General features: G+C 45.4%; 1 protein-coding gene across 14 annotated transcripts in view; it reads right to left on the reverse strand.

Annotated features, from left to right (window-relative positions):
• Positions 1–1809: 1809 nt before the first annotated feature.
• The window catches only part of dab2ipb (DAB2 interacting protein b), a 76055-nt gene continuing 57697 nt past the window's right edge, over positions 1810–20167 (reverse strand). For 13 of the 14 annotated variants that reach the window (XM_077586264.1, XM_077586262.1, XM_077586261.1 and 10 more), the window contains 14 exons: positions 15534–15687; positions 13916–14014; positions 12803–13357; positions 9892–10036; positions 8768–8912; positions 8448–8684; positions 7682–7883; positions 5994–6181; positions 5509–5917; positions 4954–5409; positions 4477–4614; positions 3308–3510; positions 3147–3234; positions 1810–2121 (listed from right to left, as the gene is read on the reverse strand). In XM_077586264.1, coding sequence (XP_077442390.1) covers positions 1954–2121; positions 3147–3234; positions 3308–3510; positions 4477–4614; positions 4954–5409; positions 5509–5917; positions 5994–6181; positions 7682–7883; positions 8448–8684; positions 8768–8912; positions 9892–10036; positions 12803–13357; positions 13916–14014; positions 15534–15687 — 3187 coding nt within the window. In that variant the 3' untranslated portion in view covers positions 1810–1953. The remainder of the gene's footprint in view (positions 2122–3146; positions 3235–3307; positions 3511–4476; positions 4615–4953; positions 5410–5508; positions 5918–5993; positions 6182–7681; positions 7884–8447; positions 8685–8767; positions 8913–9891; positions 10037–12802; positions 13358–13915; positions 14015–15533; positions 15688–20167) is intronic. The other variant, XM_077586263.1, reaches the window with a different exon arrangement.

Raw genomic sequence — 20167 nt, forward strand, 5'->3', positions numbered from 1 at the left:
GCACACTGCTAGCGGCGCTAATTTGTATTTACAACACCCAGGATGACGATACAGCAGTTTGAGCGCGAGGTAACATTTAACAAGACCACCCCCCCCCCCCCCCCAACAAATTTTAGGTCAAAAAACAGTGTTGGCATGTTTTTTTAAATTTGTTTTTTTTTCGGACCCTTTCCCGCTGTGGTCAATAACCGGTGATTCCCAACCCATTATCCAATTTCACTTGGTCCGAAAATGCCATTGGCCCTCCCAATTGATAGAAAATAGCGTAGCCGCCGCCGCCGCCGCTAAGTGTGTCGGATTAAAGACTAGCGGCACAAACACATTCAGGAAAACCTGGGGTTCGAGTTGCCGTAGTTTCTCACGGATTACTTTGAAAGTAGGAAGAGTGATTATTTGGGTTAAAGGTTTCGTTTTAGGGAAGGACTTCAGGTTTGGGTTAAGTCGGGTTTAGATAATCAGACTCTAGATAGAGGTAAGGTGTTGGTGTTAGGGTTAAGGGTGAAAGGGTTAGAGTAAGGTTAAGGGTCTGCTTTGGGTTTGATTTGAGTTGAGGGTTAAAGGTAGGACAGGTGTGGTATGTTGTGGTTTTACAAAATTAGTCTCAAGGTTGAGTTTCTTTTTTGTTGTTGCCAGAATCAGTCTTCCGGTCGGGACTGAATTTTGGTTTTGGAGAAGCAACACAAATAGTGGGTTCGATTTTGGAGTACTCTTAAGGGTAGTCTTAAGGTCTAACGTGTCCGTTTTAGGGTAACAGAAATGAGTTAGGGTTTGAGTTACGCTTAAGAGTAAAAGTGGCTTGGTTTTTGGAGGAATAAGATCCTCAAGATTCGAATTGGGATTTGGTGGTGCAGTGGTAGAGTTTAGGCTCGAACCTGCTTTAACCAAGCCACATTTTGCAATTTTTACTTGGGTTGACTTGCTTTTTTTTTTTAGTTTCTCGGTAGGTTAGGGGCGGATCCAACGACCCGGAAATAAGAAGACTCGCTTAAAACCAATCACATTTTTGGACCTAAAGGAATCAGCAGACCGGTTAGGAACGCTCCGTTCCGGTCCGGTCCGGTCCGGTCCGGTCCTTGATGGTCTGGCCAGTCCAGTGTATATAGCATGTCCACCACCGCCACCACATCCAGCCGGTGTAAGAAAACCTACGCGCTCTCGTCAGTCATCCTTTTAGAAGCATAAAAATAAAACTCCTAAATACAAGTCTGCTTTGACATTATCAAATATAGCCGCGTGTGTGTACGTGCGTATACTCTAGAAGCCCAAAAAAGGAAATGCATACATCTATATTAAATTGCATCAATATAGTATCACATAAATCTCATTTACTTACATATGACATATATACGTTTGTTTGTACAAGCTCTGTCCTTTACAAATCCACAGTACGTATAGAATTGTGCCTTTTTGTTTTTTCTTCTTCAACTTTTTGCAGAAATCGGGAGCCGTGGAATCAAATGGCCGTCCTTAGCTTAAGGCGTTGCATGTACCAATAGCTTTCACAAAGTGCACTACCAGGGGCGGGGTCCGAGTGGGGCTACCAGGGGAGGGGCGAAGGCGGACCCGCCCAATGGCTGAACGTAGAGGTCATTTCGGACGTCAAACCCTCAGGATTTTTAGCTCCTATTTGGGTCTTTACAAACGTCGACTTGAAGCTAAAGCGCAAGTGAAGCATCCTCGACTGGCTTGTAAGTTGTCGTCGAGGAAGACGCAGTGGTTCATTCCCGGGACGTCAAATTGTCTTTTTATACAAACGCATTCATATGTACACGCTCCGACCGCGCCCTCGTGGCCCGAGTCCCATCCGGCGAACATCTACCTTTCGAGTCCACGTCTTCCGGTCCGACTCGCGAGGGGGTGTGGCTTGTCCCGTCCCATAGGCGGGGAATCGTCCCCCCCGCCCGCCCTCGAGATGAAAACGTTTCCGTCGTGAGGTGCCGCTTTTTTTGCGTCTTAACAGTTGCTGCTGTTGCGGAACTCTCCGTTCTCGGTGATCTGCAGCTTGGTGGGGTTGGTGGGCGAGATGCCGTTGCGCGACTGCGTGCTGTAGCGCTCCTTCAGCTGCGTCAGGGCGCTCATCAGGCGAGCGTTGGCGGCGTCCAGGGACGCGATGCGCTTCTCCTGCGAAGAGACAAAAAAAAAAAAAAAAAAAAAAAAAGTTGTTGTCGCTAAAAGTTCTTTTTTTTACGGACAAATGCGTAGCGTAGCAAAATGGCCAATTCTGAGATACGAATTGATCGGTTCATTTTCATGAGCTAAATAAATAGTGAAGTGTTCAAAAATAGCATTTTGGAAAAGGTAAAAGTCGAATAATCTCAAAATATAGCAAAACTAATTGTGGGAATGCATATGTTATTGGGATTCTTTATTCTTAATATAGCATTTTATTCCCCTCGCTTTTTTGCCCTGCAATAACGTCCACATAAGGCATCCCATTGACACCGTTCAAATTTGCTTAAAAAAATTCACGCCATCTTGGGACTATATCGTCTGAAAAGAGTCTGAAGAACCAAGTTGACTCTTCCGTGCTCTCATGTCTGTCCTCAGTCAGGTCCGCCTTTCTTGTATATAAGCAATGTGTCGTGGGAAGTCATCCCACACAGTCAGTCAAATTTCGGACCTTGGTCCACACACAAGGCGCACCTTACTACTAGGCGCGCCGTTGATTTTTGAGAAAATGTAAGACTTTAAAGTGCGCCTTATAGTCATGAAAATACGGTAATTTATCAATTTCCTTAATAAGCATTCAGCTTCCAGCATTCCTGCAGAAATTGCACTTAGTCTAGTTTCATTGTGTGAATGCTGAAAACATCCACGTGGTATTTTCTTTCAGCCATTATTTTGACATGCATCTACTTCAACATCATTCATCCGTTTCACATCATTCCAACTTCTACAGATTCCAAAAATTCACATCTCACAGGCTATTACTTTTCTCATTCCAAAAATCCACACTTTTCCCCAAATTTAACATTTTCAACCCAAAATTGCCCATTCATTCCCAATGGCACATTCAATATAACAGATTGACGGGAATCCCCAACATACCGCGATCGGTATAAAGTATAAAATACCGCAGGACTTCTAACCGATCCACATGAACTTTACCATAGCAACAGTTGCTATGCTGGCAAACGTTTCCATACCTGTGCGTCAATGATTTTCTGTTTAGAGTCCACCACCGCTTGCATATCCGAGTGGTCTTTCTTCAGCTCCTCCTCCACCGACATCAACCTGGACGAAAGACACAGCGTCAAAACGGCGGCCGGACAAAACGCCGCTTGGCCGCTTCCCCGGTTCTCCATACCTGCTGATGATGCCCTTCATCTGGAGGTCCTTGTCGTCCTGCTGCCGGCGCAGGCGCTCCTCCGACTCCTCCAGCCGGGCCTGGTACTCCATCAGGACCTTCTGGGCCTGCTCGTCCTGGCCCTTGAGACGGGCCTCGTACTCCTCCAGCTTCTGCACCGAGGCCCGCAGTTTCTCCTGCAGCAGCGCGATCTCCTGCTGGTACTGGACCGTCGGAAAGGGTCGGCGTTAAAAAGCACGTCAAGGTCTCGTCTGCGTTTGATGACATTTGTTCAGGGTTCTCAAACTTTTTTTTTTTTTTTTTTACAGGAGAGATTTATAATCTTCACAATTAAATATTAGGGGTGCACCAATCGATTGACTGATCGGCGTCCCCGTTTTCCTCCAATTTGAGGGGTCGGTGATTGGCCACCGATCTCATTTTCCTTCTCAGAGGTCTGAAAAAGTCAGCCACTGCCTTCTTCTGTTGTGAGATGACTAACAGGCTTTTCTTAGGGAATGACATCATATTTTAACAAGTGACAATCAAAAATACAACTGCGGTCTTGAAATATTTGACCATTTTTTTTCTGGAAAAGAAGCCTTTATTAAAAAAAAGTATTCAAAAAAAAAGTCTCTTGTACTAGAATTAGAACTAAGATTCAAAACTGGACGTTACATTTGCATAGTATCATAACTTATCTTTGCTTCATTGCTGTCGCAGCTCTCATATAAAGTTATGCACATTTTTAAAAGTAGCGCAACATAATTAGCGACATTATTTTGTGGACCCCCAAAATAGAGCTCGTGGACCCCCCCCCCCCTTGGGTCATGGGACCCATGTTTGAGAACCACTCTGTTAAGTATTACACATCCACATGCCTCCTCAACACTAGCGCCACCTGCAGGTGCAGTACACATCTTCCTTCCAGGATGGAGGCAGTTGATGGCGCAAGGATGGTTGCGGTCTTTTTTATATTTTTTTTATTGCTATTGCTGACAAAAATGCAGACGCACACATAAGCTGCTTTGTAAATGTACACACAAAAAGACACACGTTCATACACACACACACACACACACACTCGTGCCAGGATATATATATATATATATATATATATATGTATATATATTAGTGTGGTTGGGGATTGAGGGTAAAAGGAAGGTGAAAAGGAGGTTAAGGCAGGTTACCTTCTGCACCTGCGTCAGATCCTCTCTGTGCCTCAATGAGTCGTGCTCCATGGCATCATGGTCTAAATACTGCACATTCATATTCAAAAGCCACGCTGCCGTGCGGTCCAGCGCACTGGGGTTCGCGGGGGAGGGGGCCTAGTGGGAACCAACACACACACACAAACACACGCACACACACACACACACACACACACACACACACACATGAGCGGAGTGCACGTGGGGGTTGGGTGGGGGGAGGGTGAATTTGGGTAGATGTGGGGGGTGGGGGGGGTCGGGTTTGCAAACAAAAACAAAAGCACAGGTACAACATAAAGAAGCTTGTAATGCACGTCAGAAAGACAAAAAGCGGGTGGAATGGACGACCTGCACGTTCTGTCCATCAAAATAAAGGGAATACTGCGAGCCCCTGTTTGTGTCTACCACCTTTGCCATGTCATTGCTAAGCGCTAACCTGGCGCCAAGCCCTCGTACCTGTTTGTGCTGCCCCCTCTGTTTGGTCTCAGGACTGTCCCCCTTGGACGAGGACGACTGTTGCCGCAAACGGGCGCCACCCATGGGCCAGTCTGGTGACGAGGTCATCATGCCGCCGCCCGAGCCGGGCCGGGCGTAGGCGCCGCTGTTGAGCAGATTCGGCGGCGTGCGGCCCCGTGTCACGCTCTGGGGCGGGGGCGGCTGGTCTATCCGCCGCTGGGGGCCGGCGCTGTTCTGCCGGGGAACGGTGGGCTGGTGCTGCGCCTCCGTGAGGGACAGCTGTCGGCGGGTGAACTCGCCCGAGCGTCTGGCGTACTCGTCGCCGCTGCTCCCGCCGCCGTGGTTCAGGAAGGGGTGCTTGCCGTCCTCGTTGTTGCTGTGGGAGCTGACTGAGCTGTGGCACTCCGAGCCCGAGTCGGTCAAACCCCGAGGGGACACCGGAAGGCAGGTGGCCATCTGGTGAACACCGACGTGAAGAGAAAATTGCAATAATTAAGACGCGAAAGCATGCGTGGGGCGGTACGGCTCAGTGGTAGAGTGGACGTCTCTCGCTACCTGGTAAACGGGATTCTGGAAGGACAGTGGGGCAAGCAGCTGAGCGGGTCGCCCCGGAGCGCTTTCCGTGCTCGGGGTGGTCGGGGTCTGGCCGGGCCGCCTGATGTTGGGCCCGCCGGGGATGTTGCACTGCGGCACCCTGGCGGACCAGCCTCCCACTGAGACCGGAACTTCAGCTAAGGCGTCTGAGGGGCCGGGACTGGGGCCGCCGCCTTCTAGACTGCGTGGGTCTTGCAGGTCCACCATGGACAGACTCTTGCTGCCGTTGGCCATGCCCAAGTCGGGCTCGTTAGTTTCGGAGTAACTGGAGCTGCGTGCCGGGGAAGGCTGGATCCCTGAGCTCCTTGTCACGAAAAATAAGTCCTTGTTCTCAGGAGTGGGGGAGGGTAGCCGTGTGAAGTCAACCAACCTGTTTGGGGGGAGACCCGTGATCATATTAAACCGAGCTCAGAACTGACCCAATCTCACTGGGAGCAACTTTTTACCCCGTGAGCTCGTTGTCGATGACCATCTTTTGCAACCCCGTGGAGATGCTGCAGCCGGCCTCGGCGGGTGACGAGCCCGTCTGCTCCGGCGACCCCGCGGGTGTGGCGGGGATGCCGGACGGGTTGCTTAGCGCCGCGCTCACCTCCCGCAGGATCCTTGGCAGAGGTCCCAGCTTTGAGGTGGAGCTCTTAAAAGTAAGGAAACAGAATTTGTTCAGTGTTGAGAGCCAACGATGCACTTGCTTCGGGCCCCGCGATCCCTTGGGGGCTTCCTCGCAATTAACCGTCACGGCTTGGTGTTTATTTCTTTATTTCAGCCACATCAGGGGTCTGCCATTCAGACCTTATACTGCCCTCTGCTGTCGACTAAAATTGTTGTCAAAGTGTCTTTGAGGTCGCGTTGCAAAACCAAACCCATAAAACAGGTGCGCTCCGTTCTTTAACATTATCTCAGGCTGACGAGGAGAATGTCAACACAACCAGAAATGGATTAGCAGTCGGCACACAAATGATCAATAATCCACAGGATCTGGTGAGCACTGAATTTAAAAAGTCACGCTGATGCCTGAATTATTGAAGTTTCTCTTCCCCAACATTTGATCTAATGATTAGCAGCTTCCCTATCTGCTACCGAAGTCAATGTCCCCAAAAAAGATGATTACGACCTCCGTGGGCCTTTCGCAGTGTTCCGTGCTTCCGTGCTGTTTATGTAACACCGTCATAAATTATTGATCGACGCCCCGATAAGCATCCTGATGTATTCTGAGCACGATTTGAAGGAGCCACTTTCTTAGCAGCTGCGGTAATTTTTCCCCCGTTAGCTCAGAAATACATCTTTTTCTTTTTGCATTTTTTAAAACAAAAATGTAGAAATCCAAAACGAAAAAAAAAAAAAAAAAGAATAATAAGCCTAACGAGTCTAACTAGAATCATGTAACAGCTGATGGGGATGTCACAGACTATGCGAATAAACTCATAAAAGTATCGGATGACATTTCACGCCTCAAAACAAGTCACACATTTCCCTTTTCGGGATTCGGTTGAAGTCAATTAGTTGAGTTGAATTAACAGGTAATAGCAAACATTGCATAAAATAAAATAAAATAAATTCAATAATAATTGCACTTCATCAAAACCATAACATTTTAAGTTTGACATATTTATCAAATATTTATTTATTTTTCAGTATAGTCTTAATGTGACAATATTAAATGAGCATCTTCAGGAACATGAACAAGTAGTTTGTACAACTGATTACTTGCTAACCGGCTGGTTTAGCTACAGGTCAATATGAACAGTTTTAGTTTAAAAGTCAGGATTTTTTTTTTTGTGCAAATGTTTTGTTTTTAATTAAAATTAGGGTAAAACTTGTTTTGATATTATGTAAACATAAATATACTGTATATTGTTTAAGAATACACGTTAAGGTTATATTATCCCACCTGTTAATCCATGGGTCAAATTGACCCAATTGAAAGATAAACATTTTTTTTTAAGGTTAAAAGTGATTTTCCAGAAACTTTATTGACCACATTGACCCACACGCACATGCTGGAGCGTAGAACAAGAAGAAACATCACAGAAGGGTTTCGTCGTGTTTACTGAAGCTTAGCCTCAATATTTGCGCACTAATCTGTGTCAACATCGACCCGATCAGCCGGTATTCCCCACATTCTCGTGTTTGGTACCTGGTCCATCTGGGAGACCACCTCGGACAGGAGGGAGTGCAGCGTGGAGAGCTCGCGGCCCAGGTCGATGTAGCCCTCGAAGCCCGCCGTGTTGGAGATGGTCTCCGGGTTGGAGATCTCCAGCAGGAAGCGCTGCATGTTGGTCCACTCGTGCTCCAAAAACTGGTTCATGAAGGACATGTACTCCTCCTTGTTCCCAAACCTGATGAGTGCAACAAAATCCAAATTCTAAAGTTGCATTTAATTTGTCCATTGAAATGAATGGAACCAAAAAATTTTTTAATAAAATGTATAGTTTAATGTGTTATTGAATACATGAAATAGCACTCAATAATATTTAGTTTAAACATATAGTAGTAACATAAATAAAACGTAAATAATTCACGAAAAATTGATTGTGACTGTTGGAGTCTGGTACTTGGCCACCGGGGGCAGTATAATACAGTCATAAAGACACAAACCAAGAAGACTTTCACAACTACTGTATAAACTGCAGCACTATTAGTCTTTTTTTTTGCAGACAATAAAGAAAACATAAATGTTTGCTTTTTTAGTTTCGTTTTTAGCCCCCACTTCCTCACCATTTTGGAAAAATTTTATGTTTATCAGTGTGTTTTGAATTGCCTAAAAGCTTAAAACACCATTATCAATGCTATTAGGTAGCCTTTCAGTGGTGTTTTGCATTGTGTGTTAGCATTGAGCTAACGGAATATGAATATAATATTCTTGCTTCCAAACCTCCAAGTCTCAAACCTCAAAGACTCACTTGGCGAAATTAGCCAGGTTCTGCGTGACCTTGGCGATGAGCGTGAGTGTGCGCGCCGTGCGGTCGTCGGGGTACTCCTGCATCAGGTTGAAAAGCGACGGCGACATGATGGCCGGGCAGAGGAAGCGCAGGAAGAGCGAGGCGCTGATTAGCCGCTCGCTGATGTCCGGCCGGCCGCGGTTGCTGCACTCCTGCCGCCACGAGGCGAAAACCTCCTTCAGCTCTCGCGGGAAAACGCTGGTTGGAAAGGACAAAAACCCCACGTGAACTTTTGGGGAGCACAAATGCAGGACAGTTTGGAGCCGCGTCCCGCTGCTCACCAGTACGAGTTGATGATCTTGCAGAAGGCCAGCTCGCAGCACATTTTCAGGTTGCTCTGGTGCTCCGGGAGGTCCCCTGAGGAGCACTTAGACGGGTCCACCTCGCAGTTTTCGTCAGACTCGTACAGAGCTTTGATGAACTCGCCTTGACAACAAGTGAGATTGCACCTTAAAGTAGCTTGCTGTGGCAAGACTTCTGAAATTATTGCCATAATTAACACTGGAAAAACACCAAGGGGTGCTGTTTTGCGAGGCTGGTCAATCAGTGGACCCCACTTCTGACACCATTTGTTGTTGCAATATTTTCTACACTACTGTAATAAACACTGGACAACAGCAAACAACTATGGTTAGCTCATTATGTGGGGCAAGTAAATAATTGGATCCCACTTCTGACACCAGTCCATGTGGCAATGTTCTCTATACTACGGTTATAAACTCTACAGCACACTAAAAACTGTGTTTTTGTTTTCTAACGCTCGTCAATCCCTGTATCCTACTTCTGACTTCTTCCATTACGGTTAATAAACACTGAAACACCAATAGTTGTCTTTTTGTGATTTTCTGGGGTTGGTCAATTTTTTGATCCTACCTCTAACACCAACTGTTGTGGCAATATTTTATATACTACTGTAATTAATAGTGACCAACAGTTTTGTCATTGTGTGGGGCTGGAAGGTTAGTCCTTTGATCCCACTTCTGACAGCCACAATTGTGGCAATAGTTTGTTATCATGCAATTAAAATATTTCAAAAGTAGTTTGACACCAAAAAAACAAAACAAAAAGAAAAAAAAGATCTCGAATGTGGAGGCAAATGTAAAATGAAAGGAGAACGACAGTGTTTTCGCTAGGGAACTAGCGGATCTGTTTTTTCTTCTGTTTTTGCTAAACCACAATCTTAAGATTTCCAAAGATTTCAACAGTTTAGCTGACGTCAAACAAACAAAAACTTCACCAGCGCAGTGATGCATAATTTACAAGGCTGCTCCAATATTCCCGTCCAGTCATCCCGTTGAGACGGTCCTCTTTCAACAAACAAGCCTCGCATGTGGAGACGCTCCAAGATTGGAGTAAACCCGCGCCGACTATTCATTTAAGTGCCATGAAACCGCTGGCCACTCACCAAGGGCATCTTGTAGGTACTTCTGGCCCACCAGTTTGAGGTACTCCTCGATGGCTTTGGTCGCCAATGTGTTCTCGCGGAAGATCAGGTGCTCGTTTTCCCCGCAACGGTCCACTTCCGACATCATCAGGTCTGTCAGGAAGTCCTGAGGTACAAAAAGGTGCTGGGTCAGACCACAAAAATAACATACACGTTTTTGTAAACATCAAAGACGATTTCAAATTGCATTTCTATGGTGCCTGATCTGCTGTCTCGAGATCCTGAGCCTCCGCCCCATTTTGGAGCCAGCCAGCAGCTCCGTGCTATCCGGCCAATTAGCCTCCGCGCCACACATTGAGCTGTCTGCATTTTCATTCTCGGCCTGCTTTCAGCCAGCCTTCATCCCTTCCAGGCCTGCTTTGGATCTTGTTTACTGTTTACTGACCCTGAACTCTCTGAACTCATAGGACCCCTTGTCAAATCCAGATCCAGAAGGTAAAAACTCCACATGTGCTTCTACTCAACTGGCAGGTAAGCGAGCTTGGGAGTAGACGCACCCGTGGCTAAAGCCAAACTGTGGCAGGGTTTTTACTTTCTGGACCTGGATTTGGAGCTTGCGAGCAACGTATTGGAGAAACTTCAATGAACCTCCCTGGAATGAAAATGGATTTAAGAAGGCTAGGACAACAACAAACTGAGTTGCGGTGGTTGAGGTTCGAGAGCGCTCTCTGGCATTTCATTTGACTGCACGCGCTGCGGTTACGAAAGGAACTGCAAGTCTTTTCACTCAAAAAGACAGTGGCGCATCCTACTTTCCCTTTTGTCCTCCATCCATGCATCCGTCCATCCGCTCGCTTCAGTGCTAATAAGCAGAAGTGGAACGCGCTTTGTATCGCTGCCACATCTCATCAGGCATCAAGCTTGTCTCGAAAAAAGAAAAAGAAAAAGAGGGTGGTATGAAGACACGGCTGATGGCATCTAATGAATACGCTCCCGAGATGCTGTCTATGGACGGTCTAACTCGCCAAAAGAACTCTGGTGACATGCAGATTAATTATTAGAATATATTCTTAAAATGGCTGCCGGTGACTCCATCGAAGGGACAGGATAATTGTCGCAATGACGTTGCTTTGGAAAAGTTGGTAGAAATAACCCGATACGCTATTCCTGATGTGTTTTTTCCCTTTTTAACGACTTGTTGAGGACACAAATGTGATAAGACAAAAATAAACACACATGCTAACATTAGTTTAGCCCTGTTGTCGTGCCACAATCTTCACTGCAACCTCCAAATACCCCCGCCGCAGACATGACACCCCGCGGGACGTGCGAAGGAACTCCAAATAGCTCCGCACGGAAGGAGGGAATTAATGCAAAGTAATTAAGGATGCGAACATCTCTAGGGCGGGGGCGGGTGGGGGTGGGGCGGTGTTGATGCTGTGCCGACTTCTCCCTCTTCAATCAGCCGGAGACAGACATGGCTTCTTAAGCGCTAATCATTCACCGCGCCAACCAACTGCGATCAAGTCAACGAAAGTTTCGAAAAGATCCTCTCCGGTATCAAGAGACGGTTAAGACTGATGAGGCAACAAAAGACAAAAGCGACGATGACGAGCGACTAAACGCAGACGAGTTATTTTTGGTCTCCCATGACAAGAACAACACGACATCTTTATTTCCTGTCCTCATTTTACCAAAACTAAATCCAAGTGCCTGAAAGCCATCGGGAGGGTGTGGTCAATTATGCAAAGCGGAAATGTACCAATTCATAATGCTTCTCGCCGAGCTCGCACCGCTGACGTCATGGTGTCTTGCGCCGAAATGTCGCAAGGGGGTGCGAGGGGTACGCATACGGGATCAGTCAGTGCTAAAAATGTAATATAGGCTGTTCAACTTCAAAATCAACTTCCTGTCTGGTCTCTCGTCTGCAGTATAACAGTTGCGGGGGTGAAAAGTTCACCGCAAGAGCAGCAGTCTGTGCAAGAATATTTAACCTTGATGTGCGTTAAAAGTCTCTTCACGCTACCCTGGTGAAACATACCGCTTGGATATCCTGGTTTGCGAGACAATGTCCGCGGAGGGTTCATTTGCAGGGCGGAAAATAGAGTCAAATCATCAAGCGCAGTCTGTACTTTTGGGAATGAAGTCAACTTGGGTAGGAAAATGAAGAGCACAAATCGATTTTGTTGATTTTTGTGCAATGCATGCAAGGTGAGAGGTTGCCACTTCTGGGCTGATGCTTTTGCTCTACAACTTTTAGATTTGAGGTCTATGACTTCAATTTCAACCCTTGGGCCATAAGTTTATGGTTCTGACTTTCGAGCTTTGACTTTAAAGCTCCAACTGTTGGGGTGTGACTTAAGGATTTCAAGGTTAGGACTTTCAACTATGACCTTTGGGGTACGGCTTTTGGGATAAGACCTAAGGGTTGCTATGACTTTGGGGCGTTGGCGTTGGGAGTTACAACTTTGCGAATACAACTTTTAAGTTACGACTTTACAGCAACTTCGTTGCCAATACGACTTAACTGACCTCCGAGCGAAGACTCTGTTGCTACGACTTTGAAGGTGCAACTTTCTAGGTACGATGTTTTTAAGGTTACAACTTTCAGACTATGACTTAAGAGCAATGACTTTCGGGCTACGACCCCATGGCTACACATTTTGGGCTTACATCTTGTGGGCTACATCTACAGGACTATGACCTCAGTTGAAAAGTTTTCCAGCTATGACTTAAAGGCTACTATTTACAGACTATGACTTCTGGGCCACGACTAAAAGCCGCAACTTTCACGGTGCATCATTCAGGGCTTGACGTCTGTAGCAAGACTTTCAGGCTACTGCTTTGACCTTACAACTTTTGCGCTTTGACTTTTGTACGACTCTGATATGATTCCGAACGTAGTTGCCAACATTCTCCCGATGAGACTTACTTTGGCTTTGCCGGTGCTCTGCAGAATATGAACCAGCGCGCACGCCATCTCCTCCTTGTTCTTCACGCTGATGCTGGGCTCTAGCACAGAGCAAAGCAGCATGTAGTTGTTCGTCGTGTACTCGGCAAACTCTTTGTACAGCTCCATGGGGAGGATGTTCATGCTCTGGTATCGCGCCTTAATGCGGATCATGGGTCCCGACGTCTTGCCCTTAGCGGGGTTGGGCGTGCTGACCGGGTACCACTTTTCCACAAACTGCCGGCCGGTCACCGCCGCCACGGGGATGCTGACCAATCCCACATAGTTGTTCTTGTCCTTCTTTTTCTTCTTGTCCGTGTCCTTGTAGAGGTGCGCCGTGATGGCGTGCACCGCCGGCAGGTTGTTGAACTCAAAGTGCTCGCCCCAGAAGACGTTGTCCGTCTTGAGCTTGCAGGTGGTGCGCGCGTACAGCACGTCGTCCAGGCACAGCTCGCAGAAGTACTTCTTTTTGGCGGGGAGATCCTTGGCCTCAATGAGCCACAGTCGCAGCATGTTCTCCACCCGCCGGCTGTTGTCCTGCAGGCGAGACGGTGACAGGAAAAAGTGGCTAAGAAAAGATGCTGAATTGTCAACCGGGAAACAATTATGCTGTCTCCTTTGTCCTTATCATTTGTGTCACCTGCCCGGACAACCACGGGATAATAATAACACCATTCGGAGACAGAAAAAAAAAAAAAAATTTAAGGGCCCTTTTATTGTTAGAAATACTGGCACACCTTGAGGGAATCGCATCATCAGGGTAACTGTCAGTAGGATAACCTTTATCCCAATAGTTTTCCAGATACTTCAATATCATGATATTCTGTGACATATAGCCTACGTATCTCAAGAAGCTAAAAAAGTACCACAGTCAGATGAAAAGAGAAGATATCTATATTTGATGCTGGTGTATCAATATTGTAAATGTGTCTCTGCAGTACCGCGACCAAAGCTCTTCACTTGGGTTTGTGATCTTTTTATTTTTTTTATTTCAACAAAATTTTATTCTTCCATCAATCCTAAGTTTCCACGCAACACACATATTGGCGTGTTGGTCACGTCACAGGTCAGTTACAAAATGAGGGTCCTCCTCACCTTGTTTGGCTGCACGGCTCTCCTCAGGTTCTCCATCCATTTGTCCCTCTCGGCTGATGAGCGGCAGGAAAAGCATTTGCTCCCCGAAGAGGTTGTCACCTGCGGAGGCAAATGCCAACATGAGTTTCACTTATTTATGCGTTGACTTTCAACTGCTCATCCTGTGGCACTGAGGACATTAGTTGCATAAATAACATTGAGATAACTAGCTAGCTACCATTGAGATAGCTAGCTAACTAATTAGCAAACTAACGTGCAAACTAATGTTGACACAAACCTAACCTCTCCCTTTTCATTATTGAGCAAATTAACTAGCTAACAACATTTTGACTATTACGCTACCATAAATAACCTTGTGCTGTTAAATAACGAGCTAACAATATATATAACGTTATCATGATTGCGCTAACTAATTCTCTACCAACCCAACTAACTAACTAGCTAACTGACTAATGTCAATTATAACCAAATGTTGCATTACTGAGCTTGCTAACGAGCAACATCATAAATAACCTTGCGCCATTAAGCTAACTAGCTGACAGACTGCTGTTCTTTAAGCTTTTTTCCCTCTTCCTGGAAAGCACCACAACGCTGTACTGTATTTGTTTTTGCCAGATGTATCTGTTTTCCACCGCATGGCTGCCTCGCACACCCACCCACCGTCTCCACTCGAAAAGCTCCTGTGTGGTACAGCGTGATAGCATGTGACTCTCGGTGCTAATCAGAGGCAGCGCTGTTCACAGCACGTAGCAAATTGCATCGGGTTATCAAGAGGTTAAACCTTACCGCCGGCGACGCAACAGATTAGCCCCTCTGCCACGCTTGCATTCATTTTCAACCAGCCATTAAAAAAAAAAGGACAATAATTTCTGATTGCATTTACCCTGAGAGCTCATTACGTCACTGTCGCTTTAATCCGAAATCCAAATAAAAAGCGATTTAAGGTGCTTAATGTGTTCTCAGCATTATAATCTTTATGTAATCTTTAGAAAGCCTCAACCGGTCGCAGTGTGCTCACTCTGGTTTTAAGGGTGGGGGGCATTCCTCCTCCAGCAAACTTAGCATTAGCGGCTATAATGCCAGTGCAGTGTAGGTGCTACATACAACAGCTTTGAGCTAAATAGCAAAACATAACCTCACACCATGCGCTATTGAGCTAGCTTGCTAACTAGTTAGCTAACGGGTATCTAGCTAATGAACAATGAAAAATAAAGTTTGCAGTGGTTCAGAATGAGCTGTTAGCACTTGGGCTTACAGCTCATTCTGATGAAGTAGATGTTTCAAACTTGTTAAAGCCAATTTTGAATAGTAAAAAAGGACTCCCGCGATGCTTTCAAAGGGTGAAATAAATATACCCTCCCCGCAAGTTGCTATTGAGCTAGTTAAGCTACATAACCAATAAACTCGGTAACTAACTAACCAAGTTACTAACCAACTAACAGTACACAACATAAACCTTACACTATCTAGCTATCTAACACCCACTAAAAGACAACCTCTGACCATGTGCTATTGAGCTAACTAGCTAACTACATAAATCAACCAACCAACCATGCAGACAGATTTTTGCATATTGATACATCCCTCAACATTCCTCACACATCCACAAAGGCCTCACCTCGAAACAGTAGTCCTGGCCGAGGATGCTGCTGTGCACGGGCTTGATGATGACCTCGTCCTCCATGCTTAAGTCCAAGGCTTCCACAGCGCTGCTGGGACTGAGCAGTGACTCATGGGAGCGAGACTCCTTCAGCCTTGGCATCAGATGAGATCTACGAAGAAGCAGAAGAGGGAACAGGACTGAGTCAGAAGAAGAAGATGGGAGTTGAGTCGACGGGAGGGCTAGCATATGCGCCGCGCACGCTAGTTAGCAAGCGTGTGGGAGGAAAGTGTGAGGACGCCTCGGGCAAGTCCTTCCGCGACATCACCACCATCATCTTCAACATCGTCATCTTTAACTAATGGATGCTCACTGTATGATGGCCATTACATGAGTAAGACTAAGAAGACACATTGATTAGCATTAATGCCAGACAAATGGAAACAGTTCCTACTAGCAACATCAACAAAATGAAGCAGGCAATGGATGTGTTGGGAATCATTCACCCATTCCTGACTCACTCATCACTATAAGGATTTTTACATAGTGGACTGTGGGGGGGGGGGGGGGGGGGGATGTTGGGGGGCTGGGACAGATTCACGATCTGGACATATTTGCGTCCCCACGCCCCCCAAAAAAAACATTTTTGGACAACGACATGGTCCTAGTGAAGCAACACTGTGCAGTAGTTGACAACTGCATGCTACTATTGCTAATAGTGGCATTGAAAAATTCTACCAGTTAAAAACTATGATCACACTAGAAGTACAAGTTACAGTTATCCATTTTTAACAAAACGGCTTAAAACGGTCTTTTCCCCTCATTGTCTGAAAAACATCCAGACTTTTAAACTTGAGATGTCATAATGCTGCACGGCTCCCACACAGCGAGGGAAGAGGACAACACTCCACAATAAATTGGTGAAAAAATATGAAATTGACCGTACACTATTGAACAGATGAGGTTTCCGGCCAATAGCGACGATACCGACATTACTCTGGCAATCGACGATATCGACTAAATGCTCAAATGTCTTTCCATACCGTATAATGTCATGCTAAAAAAAACAAACAACGTCTCTTCTAGTCATAAGTGGTGCTGCCGACCACATGACTGACAATATCCTCGTCCAGACTTCAGTATTTTCCCAGTGATGGAGTAGCGTAGGTCTACTTCCTCTCCCCGTGCTTGCTGCTCAATAGAAACTCACTTATGTGTAAGTCAAGCAGCGTAATGGATCCTGAGTGTGTCTGGGCAGCAACCTGCACACTTTACTTGAGTATTCTTTGGAAGGGGGGAAAAAAAAACCCCTATAAGAATAGCGTTCACGTGATTGTCGGGCCATCGGAGCACTCAGACGCGTTAGTGAGAGCTTAACTATTGCAACAACAAAGCTTTGGGAAGAACAAAACGAGTGCATCCTGCAATTGCGTACAAAAGTCGGAAGGTTCAGGTCCATGTGACGCTAATCGTCACCGCGCTGTGTTGGTGCCGTGTTAGCCTAAAAAGCAACATGCGTGACAATCCTAATATCCTGTCAACACAAAACGTTTCCCTAAGAGAGGTTTTCAGGGGCTTCTTAACAACATTTTGCATGTGCAACCAATACAGTAATTAGGCACTAATCTGCTATTAAATTAAAACACTTCTGTGGTCATTTTGTACGGTGAAAGCTACCGATTCAGCTAATGCAGAATCTGCTAACTAGTCTACACTAAATGGAGTCGGCGAAATGAATCATACGAGTCTGCTGTGTACTGGTAAGTTAGTTAATACAGTGAATTTGTTCACTGAGAAGTTAGCAGAATCAGTGAGGAACCCGCCGACTTAAGTGATTTGGACCAGTGAACCACATTCCCCAAGCATACATTTTAGGTAAGTCTGCTAACTCAAGTCCGGGAACCGAGTCAGCTAAGTCCGCGGTGTTCCTGACAAGTTGATTAACTTGAGTCACTGAACTCAGGGATTTTCGTTCACCGAACTCAAGTTAACGTCCTCGCTGGAAACACCACAGAGTCAAATGATGGTCTCAATTGTTTCAAGTTAGCGGCCTCGCATTGGAAACAATTCAATACACAATGTACTCAAGATGATTTGGTTTTTTTTTGGGCGAGAATTCGAGGACTCGCGCGGAAATGCCACAGAAGTTTGACGATTCAAAACACAACACACGTCGGATGATTTGGTTTTCTGACTAGCGTTATCAGACTTAACAAGGGAGCCACTGACTCGGGTGATTTGAACTCGAGTCCCCTGCTAAGTCAAGTTAACAGACTCAAATTGAAACACCACACATGGCGATGATTCAAAACACAGCAGACTCTAGATGAATCGGTTTGCTAACTTGCGTCCGCTAATTCTTATCAGTGGACTAAATAATCTCAGTCGGGCGATTTGGTCTGCAAAGTCATCTAGTTTGCAGTCTTTCTAGTGAGTCCTCCAACTCGAGTTAGTAAAGTCAATGAACCGAATCATCTGAGTCGGCAGCGTTTACTGTGATCGAGCTAACTCGCATTAGTAAACTCTGCGATTTTCTTTCCTGACCCGAGTTACGGGCTCACACCACCAAGTCCCAGGATTTGACGTAAAGTGAACTCCAAAGATTTGAATTCACAAGCTAACTGAATCTTTTTAGCAACTGAATCACCACTACCGGACATATACGCGGTATTCCAGAATTTAGGCCAATTTCAGTCGCTTCACATGTCCAATTGTCGGGAAAACTCAACAAGCGCAGCCGGAACAAAGTGGTAAAAGTCAAAAATGGGCCGCTTGTCTTTCGCCTTGAGTGTTGCGTGGGAAGAAATTCGGTGCCCTCCTTTCTCCCCCCCCCTCCTCCTTGTGTTTCCCTCCGCCTTTGTTCAGTGCCACAGGGCTGATTGAATATTCAGGTCAAGAAGTGAGAAGCAGCGTTTCCGCTCTTCTTTCCAATCGCTTTGCTCGTGCAACCGTGCGTCGGCTCCCTCGAGCGCAAATGCTGCCGTTACGCAAGTGCTTTTTGGTAGCTACAAGTTGCAAGTCAAGTTTGTGCATTAAAAACACGCCAATTATGTGCATTTTGTGTCTGTCTTGTCAAGCAAGCAAAGTTAGGTTGTGTGTTCAGAATCGTATCACAGTGAGTTCAAAATCCTTATAAGAACTTTTAATGGACAAAAAGTCGGTTTATTTATCAATTGCAAATTTGTATTAGGCTTGGGCCGATTATCGGTTTGACATTTACCGTCGTTTTGAAAAGTCAAGGGGAGGTGAGAGGAATTATGCACGGAGAAGGAGGGAGCAAAACAAAGACACGCGGAGCAAACACGGATGCATTTTTGCTCTCTTGATTAATGTGCATTGTCCTAAAAATATAACATTAAAAAAATGTACCAGCTGGTACTAGTTAGCCCCAAGGACAACATGGGTAAAAAAAAAAAGAAAACGCGAAGGTATTTTGTTGAGAAAAAAATTGGCCATTCCGTAAGTATTTGTTGAAAAAAAAAAGTCCTAATCTTGGAAGTCAGGTCATAGTTCTGTCTAATAGGAAAATAGTGGTTAGCCGCCAGCTTGTGGAATTTAAATGGAAATGTAAAATTTTCTAGAGGGGGGTTTGGAAGGCATCAATTACTGACATGATTTTTGCTAGCTGCGGGGGGAATTTAGTCCCAAATTAGTGGCGGAAGACTGTAATCAAATTTTGTTATTTTTAAAAAAAAAGCTGTATCTTAAGTCTTATGTATCGAAATTTCCTATAAGATTTAAAGTCACAATTTTTACAATAATTTTTTTACCCCCCTACAGTGAAGTCTATTTTTACTAAAATACTATTAAGTCGTATTCTGCTACAGTATCGTTGCAGTCTCATGAAAATATAGGAACAAGAATAAGTTTGCAATCGTTAAAAATAAATCTAACTAATAGGTATATGAACAGCTAAAACTCTAACGTCACTCATTGTTGCCATGGCGACCACCACCGGTACGCCACAGCGTGGTGGCCCGCCATGAACTCAACCTTTGCCCCTTGACCTCAGCTTGCTGCTTCAGCACTCATTCATTAGTGTGACCTTGGAACTCCTGGTCCATTCACTGTTCTGGCGTCTGCCATTGGAGTTGTGGACAAAACACCCACGCGCCGTATTAGCTGATAACCTGACTGACTTTTTGCCCTTAAACTAACAACTTGGATGGTATTTTCCGGTGTATGCATAGAATATGCAAATACACACACACATATATATATATATATATATATATATATATATATATATATATATATATATATATATATATATATATATATATATATATATCGTGTGAGTCAATCCTGATGTCTGCAACAGTTCCTTCATGTGAACTGACTCATTTGAGTCCCCTGCTGTGTTTTCATGTGAATCGAATCATTTGAGTCTGCAGCGTTTCCCTGAGTGTGCTAAATATTGCATACTTAGCAGTTGTCCAGAGGTTACCAGAGACCTCGAACCCCCCGATTCCCGATTCAGTAAAAGGATTCGAATCATCAACATGTGCGATTCAGGAAGTGAGCGGCGCTCTTATTCAGCATTGCCTGCAGCGTTGAATATTTTCTGCTGTCATGCCCGCACACGCTCTTGTGTTTTTCCTCCCCTCTGTCGTGTGGCCCGTTTGCGCTTCTCCACAAATCTCTTTACACGA

This window comes from Vanacampus margaritifer, chromosome 14 (assembly GCF_051991255.1).
Source record: "Vanacampus margaritifer isolate UIUO_Vmar chromosome 14, RoL_Vmar_1.0, whole genome shotgun sequence".
NCBI classification, from domain to species: domain Eukaryota; kingdom Metazoa; phylum Chordata; class Actinopteri; order Syngnathiformes; family Syngnathidae; genus Vanacampus; species Vanacampus margaritifer.